This window comes from Micropterus dolomieu, linkage group LG22, assembly GCF_021292245.1.
Source record: "Micropterus dolomieu isolate WLL.071019.BEF.003 ecotype Adirondacks linkage group LG22, ASM2129224v1, whole genome shotgun sequence".
Taxonomy (NCBI): Eukaryota; Metazoa; Chordata; class Actinopteri; order Centrarchiformes; family Centrarchidae; genus Micropterus; species Micropterus dolomieu.
In genome coordinates, this window is record NC_060171.1 from 4291788 (window position 1) to 4311926 (window position 20139).

The 20139-nt window shown below is 40.9% G+C and overlaps 3 protein-coding genes and 1 long non-coding RNA gene across 5 annotated transcripts in view; 3 read left to right on the forward strand and 1 right to left on the reverse strand.

Moving 5' to 3' along the window:
• The window catches only part of LOC123962445 (hyaluronidase PH-20-like), an 8730-nt gene extending 2422 nt beyond the window's left edge, over nucleotides 1-6308 (forward strand). The window contains exons 1-4 of one of the 2 annotated variants that reach the window (XM_046038570.1): nucleotides 427-744; nucleotides 1479-2403; nucleotides 3719-3808; nucleotides 5883-6308. In XM_046038570.1, coding sequence (XP_045894526.1) covers nucleotides 1489-2403; nucleotides 3719-3808; nucleotides 5883-6212 — 1335 coding nt within the window. In that variant the 5' untranslated portion in view covers nucleotides 427-744; nucleotides 1479-1488 and the 3' untranslated portion in view covers nucleotides 6213-6308. Of the gene's footprint in view, nucleotides 1-426; nucleotides 745-1478; nucleotides 2404-3718; nucleotides 3809-5882 lie in introns of those variants that run through there. The other variant, XM_046038571.1, reaches the window with a different exon arrangement.
• Nucleotides 6309-8852: 2544 nt separating this feature from the next.
• LOC123961193 (hyaluronidase-5-like) lies at nucleotides 8853-13544 on the forward strand. The gene is given in 5 exon segments (XM_046036343.1): nucleotides 8853-8932; nucleotides 11363-12326; nucleotides 12788-12877; nucleotides 12978-13328; nucleotides 13330-13544. Coding segments are annotated over 4 exon segments (1449 nt in total). The 5' UTR covers nucleotides 8853-8932; nucleotides 11363-11381; the 3' UTR covers nucleotides 13393-13544.
• Nucleotides 13545-14700: 1156 nt separating this feature from the next.
• On the reverse strand, nucleotides 14701-18696 carry LOC123961194. The gene is made up of 6 exons (XM_046036344.1): nucleotides 18539-18696; nucleotides 17136-17174; nucleotides 16723-16995; nucleotides 15783-16025; nucleotides 15452-15574; nucleotides 14701-14982 (listed from the first exon to the last, which is right to left on the reverse strand). Exons 1-6 carry the CDS (start codon nucleotides 18675-18677, stop codon nucleotides 14873-14875), a joined length of 927 nt encoding a protein of 308 aa, XP_045892300.1. The 5' UTR covers nucleotides 18678-18696; the 3' UTR covers nucleotides 14701-14872.
• LOC123961195 lies at nucleotides 15566-17811 on the forward strand. The gene is made up of 5 exons (XR_006822681.1): nucleotides 15566-15579; nucleotides 15796-15874; nucleotides 16709-17287; nucleotides 17371-17654; nucleotides 17768-17811. It is a non-coding gene; the product is annotated as an uncharacterized LOC123961195 (long non-coding RNA).
• Nucleotides 18697-20139: the final 1443 nt, after the last annotated feature.

A 20139-nucleotide genomic window follows, 5' to 3' on the forward strand; every position in this document is an offset into this window, starting at 1 on the left:
CAACAATCTTGTCCCTGATGTCCGTAGAAAGCTCTTTGGTCTTGCCCATGGTGGTGATGTTGGATGCTGGTTGTTTGGGTGTTGACAGGTGTCTTTTATACAGGTAACGAGGTGAGGCAGGTGTATTTGATGTAGATAATTGGTTGGGATTGGGGCTGTGTCTTAAAGAAAGACTAACTGGCTTGTAGGAGCCAGAATACTTGCTGTTTGGTAGGGGGTCATATACTTGTTTTTCCTCATCAGATGGTTATCAATTTTAATAAATTCATATGATGTGATTTTCTGGAATTTTCTTTGGGATTCTGTCTTTCACTGTTAGAATGTACATATGATTAAAATTGTAGATTGTTGCATTCTTTGTAAGTGGGCAAACCTGCAAAATCAGCAAGGGGTCAAATACTTTTTTCCCCCACTGTATATAAATATTGATTGCATTGATGAGCTAATATTTTAATTTCTGCTGTGTGAAATTGTAAATTAAATAAAAAAACATATATAAGACCACTAAAAAGGTGTTTATATAACAAATGCCATCAGAATGCATCTGAGCGAAGCACTGACTTCTGATGTCTTCCAACAACGGACTCAGTGTGGAGTTTAGGCCAGACTTAAGGACATCGGTCAGATAAAGATCAATCAGAATGAAGAAACAGTTTCCGCAGACACATGAGGCAGCAAAAAACAGATGTAGAGAAGTTGAGAAACAGTGAACAGTACTTCACAGGCCACTGAAGAGAGCAGCAGGTAGGAAATGATGACTGATGTCTAAAAACATGGCAATACTGCAAAACTATTTAAAATATGTATTTTATTTACTCTATCTGGTACAATAAAGGAGATTATTTGATATGTATACATTATGTGTAATCAAACATCTGGACAATTTGTCTTCAGTTTTAGAGTTTCGGTGAATTTTGTTTCACGTGAAAACCTTTCCCCTACAAATGTCTTTATACAAAAGCAATTAAACACTGTATGTTTAGTTTATATTTGTTCAGTCTTTGGCTAGATACATTTTATTTTTTATTTAGTAAAGTTTAATCTCACATCTGACTTGTTTAGCTGGTTAGTTAGCTTATCTAATATTACGTTTTGTTTAACTGTAAATGCATTCCACAAAATTATCGGCATGTGTTGACACTTCTGAGAGAAACATTATGAACTCATTGGTCATTAATCCAAAACGGTGGTCCAAGATCTCACTATGAAACACTCATTTGGAGCTTTGGCAACCGAACAGAGGTCCTCTCTTGAAGTTTTTCATGTGGAAATTGAACCCAAAATAATACAGCAGGAAGTGTCTATAGGCGCTAGATTGGGCGCGCCCATAGACAAAAACATCTTATTAAACCCATCTTGGGCTTGCTGTTGGAGGTTTTTATTGTCCACTTCCTCTTTACAGTAACAGGTTTGTAAAGGCCTTGAAATGGAGGCTAAGTTGAAAAGGTTCATTTATTGTCTTTCCTCCATCTACCTAGAGCCATCGTAATGGCGCCACCCTTCCTGTCCTGTGTCACCCTATGTATCATCGGATCTATCGCCACCATCTTCGCACTGCCTCCTACTGAGCCACCACTGATCCGCAACCACCCCTTTGTGGCCATATGGAATGCCCCCACTGACCAGTGTCGACAGTTTCACATCCCACTGGACACCGCAGCCTTCCAGGCGGTGACTACACCCGCCGCAGTGCCTGGTCAGTTCCTCACCATCTTCTACGAGGATCGCCTCGGCCTCTACCCCAAAGTCAACACAGCGAAACGCGTGCTCTACAGAGGTGGAATACCACAAAACGGCAACCTGACGGAGCATCTGTCAAAGGCTCAGAGTCAAATTGATCATTACATATCCCAGGATTCCTCTCCTGGGCTGGTTGTCATTGACTGGGAGTCCTGGCGTCCTCTGTGGGAACACAACTGGGGATCCAAACGTATTTATCAGAAGTTGTCCATTACTCACGCCTTGCAGATGGCCCCATTTTTAGCATCAAAGCCCATTTCCAAACTGGCAAAGAGTCAATTCGAGCTTGCTGGACGACGCTTCATGGAGAAGACCATCAGCCTCGGTATTGGTGAGCGTCCAAGCCGCCGGTGGGGGTTCTACTTGTTCCCCGACTGCTACAACTATGGCTGGGAGAAGCCCGACTACACAGGGAAGTGCTCAACAAAGATCCAGAAGCAAAACAACCAGATGCTGTGGCTGTGGGAGCGCAGCACCGCCCTCTTCCCCTCCATCTACCTCCACTTGTCCCTGAGAAACTCCCCCAAGGCCACGCTGTACGTTCGCAACCGTGTCCAGGAGGCACTGAGGGTAGCCAAGCTGCCTAAACGTCCATACACTATGCCAGTCTATGTCTACTCCAGACCACTGTACCGGGACCAGACCCAGACGTTCCAGAGCCAGGTGAGCCTGTTTGATTGCTTTTACTATCTTAAGTTACACTAATTGTTTGAAGAATCTTCCATGTTGATGCTCAAAGAAATAGGTAATTTTTAGTGTTGCTATTTCTACAAGTCGAATTAAAACAAACCTGTACAGCTGCAAACATCTTATAAACATATTGTTAATGTATTTTTAAAAGATATAAGTAGTACACTTGGTTCAGTTTCTTTTTAACAGGGGAAACAGCTGTCAATGAACACAAAACCAGATCTATATACACTGCTGTATAAGAAATCTGGGAATTCTGGCCAGCACGTTATGAGTTGTTACTTGCATTGAAAATGATACTTGTGCATCTGACTCAATAGCAGACATCAGAGGCAAAGCTCGGGCAAGTGTCCAGGGAGCTAAGGAAAGTGGCTCCAGGACTAGATCAGGCAGGAAACTGTTTGGTACAGAGCTAGCTGACAGGCTATCTGGCTGGAGGCTAGCAGTCTTGGTGCTCTCTGGTTCCAAAACGAGGTCTAACAAAAAAAGACTCCAGAGAGGTGGACGGCCAGGAGTCTCCATCTAGTTGAGGCCCCCATCTTGGGAAAGCAGGATCCGGCTGGAGGTTATGAGGTCGGGATGAAGGCTAGTGACTAGCATGCTGTAGGGTAGCTGAGTGGGAACCAGGCTGAAAGCTAAGAGGCTAGACTCTAGCAGATAGGCAAGCAAGAGCAGTTGTCACTTCCCTAGCAGTTCAAGCTGCTAAAAAGTACAGGAAGTAAAATAGACACAAAAGACACAAGAGGAAGGTTTACCAAAAAATATAAACAGGAAATACAAAACAAAAACCCAAATCCATGACAGTATTTCAGTGTAGAAAAATAACCTAAATAACATTTATTGTTTGTAAATATTGCCATAAATTTTACCTTTACAAAGTTTAAATTGTTCAGTTTTGTTGATATTGTTGGAAATGTGAAAATTCAATTGTATGTGGAGGTCATAGTTGAAGGTGGTGTTGCACTGGACTACATTACATTGAGTGGTATTCCTAATTATTCCTCTTCTCCTTATTTACAATCACTTGGGGGGCAGAATATTAGAAACATCTGTATGATAGTACATGTACAGTATACTGTATCTGTCTTTTGGGATTCCAGCTTGTAAACACACTAGCATGAAAGTGTTTTTAAAAAACTTCCTGTTTTCAGCTGCATCACCATGTAACACTAAACGAAGTGACTTTCATAGAAATTACCTGTTGTAGAAAAGAAAAAAATGATATCAATCTAAAAACTGATTATTAGTAGTGGGAGTCAGATCTTCTGTGTGATTTGTCCTCTTTCAGAAGGACCTGGTGAGTACTATAGGAGAGTCTGCAGCTCTGGGAGCTTCAGGGGTTGTAATGTGGGGAGCAACCAAAGACTACAACAACAAGGTAACTACAGTTTTCTGAAGCATATTCACTGGTTGGGCTGGTCATTAAACGATAGAATTTCACAAGCCAATATGTTTAAAAAGTTACACAAAAAGTTGGACTGATTCTAAAATGACCCAAAATATGCATGCACTGATCAGTAACTTTAACAGATTCTTGACCCTGTTTATAATTTACTACCCCGACCCCATACCAATTACATTACACCACCACTAAATTTTCTGAAATCGTTTTTTCATCTGAGCCCTTACGTCCCCACCACTTTTCGACGCAAAGTGATGCCCTTGTCTGCAGCCACGATAACATACTGTATGTTTCACATGTCTGAAAAAGGGGAACTCTGATGACCAGGCTTTAATCAGCAAATAAGGAATCTGCCTTTGTTTCTTCTTTAGGAGGAACTGACAGCCATGACACTGCACTGTGTGTTGCTATCTTATCTGACAGATGTGAAATAACTATTTTGCCTAATTTGTGTTTTCTTATTTTTTTTTTTTAACTGTATCCAGTTTTTATGTTTCAAATTCTGGTATTTACGGTACAGTATGGTATACATGCTGAGGTGATTTTTAAATGCATTATTTAGTTTGTAGCCATGCCAGCGACAGTGGTGGTGATGTTAAAATGTTGTGCATTTGTACAAACATTAGTATGGTGGCCATGAGAGGCCACACGCACTGCAACTTAAGGCCCCATCCACACTACTGTGTTTTCAAATTAATATAGAGACCTTTTCCTACATTTGTACCTCTTGTCCAGACTAAAACAGCGAAAACGAATACCTAAAACGGAGAAGTTTGGAAACGCTTTTGCAAAAATATCTGGTCTGATTCTTCGTCTGCCTTACTTTATTCTTTCGCCAAATCTTCTGTAACTATAGAAGAGACCATCTGCTTCATGTTTACACCGGCACGCGTTTTAAGTCTTTTTAATGTAGACGGAGATCAACTCTGATACGCAGCTAAAGCGCTGGTGTGGATGGAGATGTTTTCGTTCTCGGTTTGTAAACTAAACTACTAACTGCTTTTATCCGAAGTGACACAAGTGATACAATTATTATGCATGTAAGAGGTTGCACGCCTCTGGAGCAACTAGGGGTTAAGTGTCTTGCTCAAGTATACATCGGTGGATGTGTCACAGTGGGGAAATGAACCCAGGTCTCCCACACCGAAGGTCTCATCCACTGCTCCATCACCAACCCCAGTTTATGAATGGAAATCAACAACGACTGACCCTTTGGACAGATCAGTCAAAGAGTGGTTCCAACTTTGTGCAGTTGGAGAAAAGTAACTGCAGTCGCCGGACTCAGCCACTGCAGCTGTCTCACTCCCACAAGGACTTTTTGCAGCACCGACAAAAGTCGGACACAATTTCTTGCCAGCATGTCTTATGATAAGTCCAGCGTGCAACATGTTATGTCACCGCTGCAAAGCGCAGCATGAGGTCAAACGCAGAGTGCGAACTATTTCAACTGTTTCAACCTGATCTTTCTTTTCACCGTGAGATGAAAGAATTTAGAAAGTTGCACGGCGCTGCAGAGAGTCCCCAGCTGCAGTAGCACATGGATCATGTGTAAAATCAGGAGCATCGGGCTTATCTGACCATTCTCTGTAAACCCTAGAGATAGTTATGCTAGAAAATCAGAGCTTCTGAAATACTCGGACCAGCCCGTCTGGCACCAACAACCATGCCGGGTTCAAAGTCACTTAAATACCCTTTCTTCACCATTCTGATGCTCGGTTTGAACTTCAGCAAGTTGTCTTGACCACATCTACATGCCTAAATGCATTGAGCTGCTGCCATGTGATTGGCTGATTAGCTATTTGTGTTAACAAGCAATTGAACAGGTGTACCTAATAAAGTGGCTGGTGAGTGTATATTCAAGCTGATATGCTTTTGATTTTTCTAACTCAATTTGATTTTTATAACTTTCTAAATCACAAAGGGGATTTTTCCATAATGTCTCTCCCTATGATACATTTTTTATTATTAACCTAAAATTAATTCGTAACCGACATTTTCTTTCAGTCCTCATACATGAGTCTCACCTATAAACTCCCACCACTCCCTCTAGGCTTCCTGTCAGTCCCTGTCTGAGTACTTGACGTCCACCTTCAACCCTTACATCGCCAATGTGACGGCAGCTGCCATGCTCTGCAGCCAGGCTTTGTGCCAGGGGAAGGGTCGCTGCGTCAGGAAGAACTACGAATCTGGCCACTACCTGCACCTGAACCCTGCCTACTTCACCATCCTACGGACTGACAGGAACTACGTGGCGATCGGTCTCCCCTCTGCCTCCGACATGGAAGCCTGGGCCGAAAACTTCACCTGTCAATGCTACGCAGGGCAAAGCTGTTCATCCAGACTGTTGCATCTGACCAATATAAAGCTCATCTGGGTTTAATCTGTCAACTGTTTTCAAAACTGCGCCCCCTTAATAATGTAGTCATTGACACGATTTGAACTGTAATTTGATTAAAGTATGATCTCATCAACATTACATCAGCAATCTCTGATTTTATTTAAAAAACAAAAAACTTTGATGTGAAAAAAGTAAACTTTTCCAGTAACATCATTAATTGTGACATAAGTCTTCCCAAAGCAAATGCAATACGGATGTATTTGAATTGAAAACAAAAAGGCGCCTTAATAAATGCATTTCTGAAAAAAATTGCATTTATTTTTTTTGTTTCATTGACAAACCGTTCTACATTGAGAAGAACAGCAAAAACCAAGAAACAGGTTAATAAAATCAGATTATTTAGGAAAAAGACAGGGAAAACACAGGAACTTTTAAGATTATGTCAAGACCAAAAGGACTCTAGACCAAGTCAAGACAAAATGTTACTCAGTACAGTCCTTTGGATTTAGAAAAGTTTGAAATGTGATGGGAACAATTTAAACAATAATTTTAATCTACCTGAATGTTGCATTAGTTGCTAAAATTATATTTTCAACAGAAATAAATAATATTATATTAGAAAGGGAATATTCTTGCTGGCATATGAGCAGCAATGTCTCCACATTGTCCTCATCCTGCGGTCAAATTCACGAGAAGGTGTGATATTGTTTCTACCTTCAATATAAACCGACAGGAGTGTAATTTAATAAATTAAGTCTGAAATGACAGAAATAATAAAACTGTCTTGTGACCTTGTAAAGACACTAAAGCTAACACTATGCAGTGTGTAAAACTATCAGTAAATGCTTTTGACAGTATGCACTGGGATTACAGAGTCTTATTAGTCCAGGCTAGACAGCAGAGCGAGCTACTGAAATGTAATCGAGATTGAACAGCTTGTAAAGAATTTGCAAATGAGAAATGGTTTATAGAAGAATATGGCAGACTGTAGTCAGCTAACTATAATTAGCAGCAAACAAATGAAATGAAAATGGAACATCTAGCAGGAAAAGAGACATTGGGCTAATTGAGATATTGGGCTTATATTAATCAGGTTGACACAACCACCACTCTAATCAGATGATCGTGTTGCTCTGTGACTGCGAGATGTGTCATGTAGGCAGCTGTCCCCATCCCTAATTTCTATATTAAACTACTAACAACAATAACTGTTTGTCCATGGAATAATTAATGTAATTGTAATTACATTTCAGAGGTCATTTCCTAACATTTTCAGACTGCAGAGCTTTTTTATTCATTCATTCATTCAGGCTGAGTTTTCTGCTTTCACTCCAACTCCATGTTTTAACTTGAACTGAAGGTTAACTAAGTTTGTTATATGCCAAACATTTGGCTACTGAAATGGGGGGAAATTAAGCCCTGAAACAGACAAAATGTACCAGCCAACAATACATCAATACCGGTCATTAAATAATTCACATTGGAAATAAGTTTTGTACTCTATTATGTCAGGTATTCTGTAAATGAGCCCCTCTTTTCTCATAAAGTCAAGGAAAAGACTTGACTGTGTAGGGTTTACTTTAAGCTTAAATTAACAACCAAACTTGTGTTCAGCTGCTGCAACAGGCTGCTGTTCTCTTCAAGCATTTAAAAACATCAAGTAAAAAGGTGGATGGTAAAGCTACAAATTCTTACACAGGCCACAGCAACAAATCAAGCGGTTTACCCTTGCAGGATTGTTTTGCTGTAGCTCAACTCAACATCTCTTCTCCTTGCATCTTATCTAGTGTTTTTCCCAGCTGTGGAGTATCCGTGACTATAACGAGTCCTACACGTGCCCTGATCTACCAAACTAAAAGACTCATTATACATGTGCTCATAAACGATAAAAAAGTCCACTTAAAGAAATGGAAAGGTAACAATGATCAAGGACACATTGTCGCGATCAATATAAATATCTAATGTTTATGAATACAGCAGCCTACCTGATATTTTCAATTATGACCAGCTGACAAACAAGTGAATGGTTTTCATCAAGTCAATCTCTTTTATTATGTAGACCTTTCATTTAGTTTTATTGCAGGCAGGTAGGTAGCAGCTAGTCCAAGCTTACTTCCTTTCTCCAAAATGTTAATCTATTGTCATTTGAATTGTCAAAAACAAATAGGTAGGTAGGTGGGTAGATTTATTTTGTCACAATATAACAGGTTATAGAGTGAAATTGAGTTCGTAACTCCCGTAGCAGACAATATACATTAATATAGAATCAATTATAAAAATGGTTAATAAAATAAACTATATTCAATGGACCAGTGCTGAGGATGAATTTTAGTTTAAAAGTGTGATAGTTTGGGGGGGGGAGCTGCTCTGCGCAGTCTGGTGGTGTGGCAGGAGAAACTTATTATCTCTTCCTAGAGGGCAGCAGGGTGAACAGGCTGTGGCTGGTGTCGGTACTAAAGGACAGTACCCACCCCAGTCAATTCTACGATTTACTTTTAAAAACCTTCAGTTTTTCTGATCTTCAAAACTCCCCTGTATGATGTGATTGAAAGTCCTGCAATTTCCGATATTTCACGGGAAAGTCCTTGAAAGTCACACAAAAACGGCAACACATTGCACTTGCTGTGACGATGACAGAATGCAACATTTAAATTTGTAAAAATGCTTCTAACAGTGTCATTTTGGGGACCTGGAGCTTTCCTTTTTTGCTAATACCTTGAACGGAGACTTCACCATATTATTATTTCCTGTTGTTGTACCAGGTAAGTTGTTGAGCAGGTGTGAGGTCGTTATCCTCTCTACTTAGTTATACTTAAAAGCTACTGCTACAATCACGGGCGCCCCCAGAAAATTTTCCCAGGGGTGGCCAGATGGGGCCACTAAAAATCCTGGGGTGGCACACTAAACCAAAAGCCATAACTGAATTTCAGGAATTCTATTATGCAGTATATAAACTACTTGAATACTACATAAAAATATGAGTTATGGAATCTGATGTACTTTGGTTTTTATTTTACAGTTAAAATTGTCTAATGTTCGTAGACTAAAACCAGTTCAGTTAACATTCCATAAAATCCTGTTTGATGTGTTATCTGTATGTGTTAGGCAATTAATTGTTCTTTAAATAGGCATGTACTTGGAACAAGCCTACTCAAGATTACAGACATCATGGAGCACAAATATTTTTCTTTAAATTCAAATTGAAATATACGATATGTGTCTGTATATAGTTGTGTAAACTTATCATACTAAGTTTGGTGTTATTCTTACAAACAGCTTGGATAGTTAGTTAGCCACTTCTTAACATATATATATGAAAAAATGGTGGGGCACCAACCATTTACTCTCTCTTGCTTCTGTGTTTTTTAACATGTCAACAAACAGCACAGCTCCACAAAACACTTAACATGAGAAGAGCAAGCTGGCCTAATAATCCCAAATAATAAGGCAGTATGAAAGTGGCTATATAACAACAACATCATGACAACAACCTTAATCCGTAGCCTAGTCTCAACCGACCCAGAACAACAATTTGCCCATGCAGAGACCAGCAGCAGAGTCAGGATGATAAAAGAAGCTTTCACTCACCAGAGCTAAGGTCTCATGTGAGGAGAAAGGCAATTTTTCCTCTGGGCAAACTTCTGGGTGACTGAAGTTTTTCAGACAGTCTGCCGACTCGTTGTGGCCCCGCAGTGTTTGTTGTGCTGCTCACTGGAGCGCCTGTTGGGCGCAAGTAATGTTGAGCCCAGTTTCACTGCATCGTCCTATTATTATTTGTGGGGTCCATCAATGGTGTTAAATGATTTGAAGTATATATTTTATGAACGTTTAGAATCTTTAATATTTCAATACACTTAGTAGCAGCTGGTCGCTGCCTCCACAGAAAACATACACTTTCAGCACAACACCGGTCTACTCTGCTCTGCTGCCTGTTAGTCCCACCCCTTAACCAGTCACAATTTTAGAAACGTGATTGCCATCTACATGGACGAATCAGAGGCCTCTCCGAAATTAAATATCACAGTCTGTCACAGCTCAGGGTCAGAGGTTACCCTCTTAAAGTGACGGAGCCTAATATGTATGTTGTATTGCTGCTATTCACCTTTTAACTCAAACCAAGGGGTTACATAATATAAACAGTAGATAGCATTTTATGCATATGCTCCTTGCCGGGGGGGCCACTGGGGTGGCCACCCATTTTCTTAGGGTGGCCGTGGCCCCCCCTGGCGGCGCCATTGGCTACAATCCTGCAAATCTGAAAAGATTACTTCTTTTAACCGTTTTACATACGATTTTCCCCCTAATATTTGAACAACACTAAAAGTGTACAGCTATGCTAGCGGCTCTGAGGCTGTGCTCAGTCACAGTGCTTTAAGCTAAATGCTAACATCAATAATGCTAACATTACAACAGCTTAGAAATTTAATATGCTAACATTTGCTAATTAGCAATAAAGACAAAGTAGCTTACAGCTGAGGCTGATGGGAATGTTATCAGTTAGGTAGGCAATTGGTCAGAAACCAAAATATTGGACAAATTAACATTTTGACCTGATGATGGAAGAGGAAAACTAAAGGAACAACCAACGTAATAATTACAATTAATTTGAAGGGGGACATGAACACCTACCGTGCATTAAAATTCCATGGCAATCCATACGAAAATTGTTAAGATGTGTCAATCTGGCACCAAAGTGATGCAGCTAGCATGACCAATAATAATTTTTTTTAATATCATCTTGACCCAACTCTTTCCGGAATATTAATATTTCCACTGAGTAGAATATTCACCCAAGATTAGACACACTTCCCCCAAACTCAGCCTGAGTCCCCTTTTTTTGGGAAATTTTGGGAAGTTCTGTGATTTTGACAATTCTTATACAACACAAAAGTATAACGACTGGGGTTTAATGGGTTACATTTGTACATCTGTAAACATTTCAACACATTTGTGAAGACAGAAGGAAACAGGTCAACTTTGTTCCTGTCCGTAAACTACTTGATTTGTCAAATGTCATTTTATTGCTGTCCATTTTGGGTAGAAAATTTAATTTTGAAAAGAATAAAAGTAGAGTGAAAACTGTATCCTGAATTAGGAAAAAGTTTACTCCCAAACAAAGCTAGATTTATTTAAGAGCCATTCATTGTGAACTTATTTTCCTGATTTTTGTTTCTTTTTCTTTTTCCTCACAGATCAGATTCCTGTTTCAAAATGAACAAAGTCAAACTGCTCAGTGACAAACAGCATATTTTTTCCATCTTCATCGCCATGTTGGCCGTGCTGAGTTCTGGACGGGCCTTGCCGAGGACAGACCCTCCCATCCGTCCTGGCCACCCATTCTTGGTCATGTGGAATGCCCCAACTGAGCTGTGCGACATCCGTTTCGGCATGCCACTCGAGCTCTCCTACTTCCAGTTCATCAGCAGCACGTTGAAGACTGCGACCAACCAGAGCATCTCCATATTCTACAAAGACCGCTTCGGCATCTTCCCCTACGTGGACAAAGACACTGGCGAGATGTACGACAAGGGCCTGCCTCAACTCATAGACATGCAGGAGCACCACGAACTGGCTGAGGATGACATTGAGTACTACATCCCTGCCGACCAGCCGGGCCTTGCTGTGCTTGATTTTGAGGAGTGGAGGCCACAGTGGGTCAGAAACTGGGGCAGCAAAGACATCTACCGACAGATTTCCATTGAAATGGTAAAGAAGAAGAACGCATCGTTGTCCAACGATGAGGCAGAGGACCAGGCGAAGATCGTTTTTGAACACTCAGCCAAAAGGTACTTTCTCCATTCCATCCGCATCGGGAAGAGGCTGAGGCCCAACAGACTCTGGGGTTACTACCTGTACCCCGACTGCTACAACTACGACTACAACCAGGACATGGCGGGCTTCACCGGAGAGTGTCCCGCTATCGAGAAGGACAGGAACGATGAACTTGTGTGGCTCTGGAGAGAGTCAACAGCGATCTTTCCATCCATCTACCTGGAGCTGGTGCTCAGAGACTCCCGGCAGGCCAGGCTGTTCGTCCGGCATCGCATCCAGGAGGCCATGAGGGTGTCGATGCTCCCCAACAACTCCTACTCAATCCCCGTCTACGCCTACATCCGGCCCGTGTACAAGGACAGTACCAATGACTACATGTCAGAGGTCAGACATTCCTGAAAATATACTTGTTTCTGATTGGCCATGGAATTTATATCAATGATGATATCGTTATGGGCCTTGTGATGAACTGGCGACCTGTCCAGGGTGTAACCCGCCTTTCACCAGATGTCAGCTGGGATTGGCTCCAGCGCCCCTGTACACAGGATTAGCGGATGACGATGGATGGATATCGTTATGCAACATGAAATAAATGTATAAGTATATTATAACTGGAAGAGTCAAACAGGATGATGAAGTGTAATTAGGGTTTTCAAAATGTTCAGATTTTCAAACTCAACATTGCTTTAAAGTAATGAAGTAAGTTATACATTTCAGAGCAGACTAACTGCACATGACTCTTACGACCACTGGACCTCTGGACTACTCATAAATTGTGTTCGTGCCTAAGAGAAAATCTACCTAACTGCATGGAGGGCAATTTCCTGCTCTCCTTTTTTTTGCAGTCTGATCTGGTCAACACCATCGGAGAAGCTGCAGCTCTCGGCGCTGCCGGCGTCGTTTCCTGGGGAGACATGAATGTCACAGACACAGAGGTAGAAAGTGACATCACCCTGGTGTTTTTTTTGAGATTTTTAAACTTATTCTTCTTTTTGCCAACTTGCTTATCAGCCACTAACTGACTTAATATCCCAGGATTCCTGCTTTGATGCTCGACGCCACCTGCTGCAGGTCATGAACCCGTACATCTTGAACGTCTCCACAGCGACGCAACTCTGCAGCCAGGCGCTCTGCCAAGGCCGAGGTCGATGTGTGAGGAAGCACTGGGAGGACGACGTCTTCCTCCACCTCAACCCGCACCATTTCCGGATCCAGAGGCAGCGCCACACTGGCCCGTTAACTGTGAGTGGTGGCCTCTCGCAGGATGACATCAAATGGTTCAACCGTAGCTTTGACTGCATGTGCTACAGCGAGGAGCCGTGCAGATCGGTCTGGACCTTCAACATTATCCATGAGGAAGTCATCATCACGAGGGATCGAGGCGCTGACCATGCCTGGCCCCCTAGTGCTCGTGATGATACTGCTCTGTCTGGAGTATTTCGTGATGTAAATCAATCAATGATACAAACCTGATACCTGTAATACAGGAGATGTGGTTGCAGGCAGTTAGAGGACTGTTCTGCTGTTACTTACTTGTTTGTTTTTTCAGCCAAATCTGCCAGTCTCATTTATACAACTTGCTTTTGGAATATGCAATATACACTGAACAATATATACAAAATGATGTTTAAAATTTATTATTATTATTATTATTATTATTATTATTATTGAGGTCTCAACATAAGATTTTGGCACAGCACCCCTTTGACATAAAATTTTTTTAAAAATTCCACTAAACACATTTGCAATTTATTAAATTACATTTAATAAATACATTACTACAAAACAATTCTTAATTCTGGGCTTTGATTGTAGCCTAATTAATCATTAAAAACTGATCGTTGTGTAGTTCTCTCGCTCCAGCAGGGGTTGCAGGTTATCTGTACATTGTGTCAACAGCGTTGTTATAGCCACAAAGTAACACTCGTGCTCTTTTCCCCTTTTTGTTTTCTTGTGGTTAGTGGAAGTTACAGTCGCGAAGACAGGGAAAGTGTAGCTTCAGGCAGCCACGGCGGAGAGATATTCAATTCATTTACATTTATTCATTTAGCTGACGCTTTTATCCAAAGCGACTTACAATTGCTATTTATGTCAGAGGTCGCATGCCTCTGAAGCAACGAGGGGTTAAGTGTCTTGCTCAGGGACACATTGGTGGATGTGTCACAGTGGGGGATTGAACCCAAGTCTCTCACACCAAGGACATGCATCTTATCCACTGCGGCATCACCACCCCAATTCAATTCAATTTTCATAGCGCCAAATCACAACAACAACAGTCTCATAGCGCTCATAAAAGAGCCAGTCTAGACCATACTGTGTGATAATATTTACAGAAACCCAACATCCAACAGATGTGACACTACACTGATGAAAGGAATAAAATAACAATAAAAATTAGGTAAAAGATCATGATTTTAACCACTGTCACATATCCACAGTTGTTGTGTTTTTCCTAATGACAGACAGGTGACTTCATGAACAAAAATTTTAGTGTTGTGTTTTGATTTTTATGTGTGTTAATGTTCATTGACACTGAATGTCTGAATGAACTATTGGATGGATTGCCATCAAATTTATTTCAGATATTCACATTCATTTAGGATGAATTGTAATAACTTTGAACTTGAGAGGGAAAATTCTTCCCTGAGGAATGCTTTGAGCATCATAGAAGGTAAGTTGATTATTAACAGTAATGTGTATTTTAAGCTTTTAAGATGTCCAGCCTTTTCTTCTAATGCTTATTGTGTGTGTACTACTTTGTGTTGAGTGTTAATTTGCAAATGTTTGCATGCTAACTCACTAAACTAAGATGGTGAACATGGCGCCCTCTATACCTGCAAAAGATGTTAGCATTGTCATTGTGAGCATGTTAGCAGACAGCAAAGCACGAGCCTGTTGACACATGACACAAACAGCACAGCCTCTTCAGTTCATAAAGCGTGCTCAGTGGTGACACCAGCAGCGACATCATGCTCTTCAGCCAGTCTCAGACCGCCTTCAACACTGCGGTCCATCTCCATGAAAATGGATGGTTTGTTTTCTGTGGGTGAAATAAAAGAGCATGGAAGGAGTTAGGGATTTGAACATTTCTGTGTGGGTGTATTCAGTTTTACCAAAATGTTGTTTCTGGACATTTTCCTGAGAACATGACAGAGATTAACAATGGCCACAAAACACATTTAGTTCCAATTTATCTGAAGCAGGACAGTGACATCCTCACTTTGTCTCCCTTTGAATCCCAGCTTCACGGGCCGGGAAGAAGGAGTTACTGCCCACAAATCCGTTTACTTTTAACTTATAAAGCTAAAATTTAAAACTGCATTGTAAAGCATAATTATTGTAATTATGTCTCCTCTACTTTTATTGGCTGTGAAAGTCGCTGGATTTTATCTTCAGCTGATCGCTTGTTACTTTGCGGAGGACCCGAGGGATTTCATTCCTTTACATCACAAATTTGGTAATTCAGGGGCGCACTGAAGGTACACTGTGTTAATGTGTGTGCGTTTTACCTGTCCTCTTGCTGCAGTAGATAGACACCACGAGGATGGTAGAAATGCAGAACGGACAGACGACCAGTAGATGGCAGAGCAGCCTGACCACAGACAGAGGACTAGCAGAATCTGGATCTGGATCTGAAGTATAAATCAACTGAAGTATAAATATTATCGTCAGCTGAAGTCATTTTTACACAGAATGAGGACACTTTGTTTTTTTCCTGTATATTTTATGAGGATTGTATTAAGACTACTATAATATCATAATACTATCATAATACTATCATAATACTGTTTGTCATAATACAAACAGAAAGTAATTATTATTGTTATATAGTTTGCTGACCTCTGACACTCAGCCAGCTCTTCAACGATCCTGACAACAGACCAGTAGAACACCAGTAGAGACCTTCATGGGACGGCTGGACATCACTAATGGTAAACTCTCCCGTTTGTCCAGTGCCAAGGAAGCTCTCATTCCTGAAGAAGTACACTGTTTGTGTGTAACTTTCTCTGGTTTTACAGTGCAGAGTGACTTGACTTCCTACAGTCACAGGATGTTTGGGCAACTCCAGGATCACAGAACGATCTGAATAAGAAAATACAGACCAGAGTCAGTCCACAAAGATGTAGTCCAATTAGACCAGAGCCATAGAGGCGATTTTAAACCAGAAATATATAGACACGTTCCCCGTTTACAAACAATCAAGGATGTGTACGCAGCAGATAGAAAACACATTACCACATGGACATTCACCGTATTTAGAAATAGAGCAACTTGGTAGACAGGTCATGTGGCATTGACTCTTGCTTTTCAAACATGCTAGACTGCAAAAAGTTTACGTTAGTAACGAGAAGTGACGTGTGTGTGACAAAATTATGAAAAGATTTTTTTCTCGGAAAAACAAACATATGCAATGCTGTCATCAAGTCCTACACTGAAACTCTCACACACTGATCATCTGATCGCCAAATAATTTATCGCCTGAGCCTGACAAACATTTTAAAAGCCCTGCCATAATAACACACAATAACCTGTCTTACCTTACAACTGGCATTTCTTCCTGCAGTTTCAGTAAAAAAAAAACAACACTTCCGTAATAAAGGTTTGAAGCTAATAGCTAATTCTGCACTCTGAGCTGATCATTTTGCAACCGCTACTTTTGTTCCTGCAGTTTTAAGGAACAAAAACAACTCCTCATGTGGATATCCTCATTAACTCTCTGCCATTCCGGTTTGTTTTATTTTCCCTGCACTCATGGGTTTGAACAGGTCAATTTCTGTACCTGATACACTGATGCTGACCTGGACGCTCCTCTGTCCAGCTCTATTTTCACACCAGTAAACTCCATTGTCGGATGGAAAGAGAGTTGAGATGTTGCAGGAGGAACCATTCAATCTCCCAAAGTCTTGTTGACCTCCACCACAGGTCTGTGTCAGTCCTCCTGCTGTCCTCTTCACCGTCCATCCATCCACTGTCTGTCCATCTTCAACACAACTCAGAGAGACAGAGTCTCTTTTAAAGAACACCTGATGGTTTGGACTGACGTTAAGAAAGACTGGAGAACAAAATGACGGACAGACAGTTAATTGTTTATATTTTTGTAGGTTTATGTCAACGTCAAAACTTCAGACAAAACAGTCAGACAGAAACACAGAAATGTATTTTTTAATTATTATTTGAGTGTCATCAGCTCACCTGCAGACACAGGCAGTCCAAACAGCAGCACAGCCGGGCCTGCAACAGGAGGACACGCTTAATAAAGATCAGAGATCAGCACGCTTACAGCAGTTGAAAAGATGTGAGATCAGTCCAGTCCTTTCAGCCTGTGGCCTTCATCACTGCATTAGGTAAGGAAACTGGAGAAATTTCAGTGGGGGGGGGGGGACACTGGAGGTACAATATGTATGAATTGGCCACCTGTCAAGCACAGAATGCCAGAATGGGCACCAGAACCAGAGCTGGGCAAGTGGGCAAGTGGGCAAGTGAACCGGGCTCAGCAGCTTCCCACTGAACCCAGCCAGACAAGGGCCTAACACCCAGGGGCCCAGGGGACGACAAAGACAGGGCAGGTTCAGGAGAGGCATGATGCGGGAGAGGAACGGGAGGTCAGCGCTCACCTCCGGAGGCCTCAGTGGGGGTTACAGCAGGGTCAGCCCCAGGATGCCAGGAGACAAACCCGGAAAGAAAACCAGATGCACCTGGGCTCACTGAATGGTTTGTGAGAATGCGGTCTATACCTGCTCTATATGAAAAGTGCAATAAGATAACTGTTATGAATTGGTGCTATATAAATTTAATTAAACTGGATTTATTTATTTATTTTACAGTCAACATGTCTCAAGCCAGTCTCACACCTATGAAGACAACGCTCTCCATCTCAATATAGAATATAAACATCTTCAAATCTATTTAGTGATGTCTCTGATGCTATATGTCCTTTTGTTATGTCTGGCTGCGTTTGTGTTTCTTTCTATCTGCCGTCTCTTGATCTCAATGACATGAACTGATCAAATAAAAGTGGTATATTCGAGTAACTGAGCTAATATCATGTGGAGGAATGGTGTTTATTCCTCCAATAGAGTTCCACAGACTTGGTAAGGAGCCCTGAAGCTGTTCTGGAGGCCTGTGGTGGATCTGACTCATCCTAAGACTAAGTTTGTTCTTTATTTTGCCACCCATTGAAGAAAAAGGAAGCACACGATGCTATACATAGAAGCAGCAGGAAGAAAAACTGAGAAATAAGTGAAAAGGGTGATCCTTCCTTGTTCCTTTAAAAACACGCAGGAGACATTAAAATGATTTAATAATTTTTGAGAATCTTTCCCAAAAAAAACACACATTGCACTAGACTAACTGTGAAAGGTAAATATGAGAGAAAATCCCACTGTTGTTTAATTATAAACAGTAAATAAGATTTGGACTTGGTTTCATGACACTCTGCACTCAATGCTGACTAGTTCGTTTATTGCCAACATGTAACCCACAACACTAGTTACCATTTAATGTTCACTGACTGTTCAGTGAGTTGTTAATGATCGCTGCCAATTGACCGATCACTGTTATCGTGAAATCAAAGTTTTGGAGAAGGTTTGACTCACCGAGGAGCAGAGAGACAGACGGAGCCTTCATGTTGTCCGGATGATGAGTCTGTCTTTGTGTCTCTGAACATATAAAAAAACACAACTTCTGGTTTCTTAAGTCTGTGGAATATTCATTAATGGATGAATGTGGAAACATTTGCTGGGTACAGTGGGGCTGCTGTGGTTTAGAGGTAAGATCGGCGGTTCGATCCCTGGCTCCTCCAGTCTGCAGTGTAAGCAGGACATTGAACTCTGAATTTCTAGCACGTGTGAATGATTAGTTTCTTTCTGACGAGGGGCTGGTACCTTGCATGGTAACGTCTGCCATCAGTGTATGAATGAGTTGACATGTAGTATAAAAGGCTTTCAATGGTCTGAAGATAGAAATATGACGTGCAAGTACAGTCCATTTACAGTGAATTTATCAACATCTGGGACAGAAAGAAACAAACCAGCATTATATTAGGATTCTATCTTTGTGTTTTATTCCTATTCTGAAGGTTTTTTTCAGAGGGGTTTTGTTCATATATCATTAATAGCCTGATTTATGTGATATTTCTGTTGACATTTTGGGCATTTGAAATTTTATGAATGATAAAAAAAGAATAAAAAAATTCCCCCAAAACTTTTGACTCTAACATGTCAACAAAAACAAACAAGAACTTTGAACCTGGCTTTATAAATGTTCAGATTTTTGTTCTGGAAATGAGTGCATGTGTAATTAGATAATGCCTCATTTGCATGTTTAACCATAACATTTCAGAAAAAACAACAATACCATTTTTTTTTACTTATAACCAACTGCAGACCTTTCATGTTACTAGATACATGTTTACCCCATTCACCTGTGCTGTCTGGCATTAAGACTTAAATTAAGTTAAATGAAATAATTTTTAATATATTCTAAGACTCTTCTTTTTTGGGCGGTGGGGTTCTGCTGCAATAGAACCTGTGCTGCGGGTTGTTGTCCTGCAGGGGGAGCCGGAGCTCTGTCCTGCACACTGCAGTCTCACTGGTCCATACACAACTAACACAGAAAAGAGGAACACACCAATAGGTTAGTATTACTAATGAGAATACTAATTAGAGAGACAAATCAACACAACTGATAAAACCTACTGTGGACAGAAAATCAGAAAATAAATTTGCAACATTAGGACTTGAATTGTGACAGAGGGGGTCCATTGTAGTAGTCCAGTGGCTCTAAGAAATGAATAAATAAATTAATCAGTGGTGCCACAGAGGGACTTTCTGCCTGAAGTTTGGTCTTGGAACTTCCTTTCAGGGTGCGTCCAAATCGCTCCTCTGTCCCTGAAACTGTCCGACACCAACCCCGCTCGAGTGACTCTTTAAAATAATGAGAAGTAGTCTCAGTTCTTCCTGTTTTCTGGCGAGTTGACTCTTTTCAAAACCCTTTGAAGAGACCAAACAGGAGATATGGAGGCTGTTATTGGTTCTTTATTTTAAGTAATTTGCAATAAAACACTTTACAAAAAAGGTTTTATTTCTGATTGAACTTGAATCTTGCCAAAATGCTAGAAAAGCCCTTTGCAGAGCAGCCAGTAACTGATATGCAAGTATTCATGTGGGCTGCTGTGTAAGTCGCAGTGTGTCACTGA

Bases quoted from the DNA above. Each gene is read 5' to 3' on its own strand.
- LOC123961194 (XM_046036344.1), bottom strand. From the start codon at position 18,677: ATGTTTCCACATTCATCCATTAATGAATATTCCACAGACTTAAGAAAC. The intron at 17,175-18,538 runs GTGAGTCAAACC...CTCCTGTTGCAG, and splicing joins GTCTGTCTCTCTGCTCCTCG to GCCCGGCTGTGCTGCTGTTT. The intron at 14,983-15,451 runs GTAAAACGCACA...TTTCACCCACAG, and splicing joins CTACTGCAGCAAGAGGACAG to AAAACAAACCATCCATTTTC.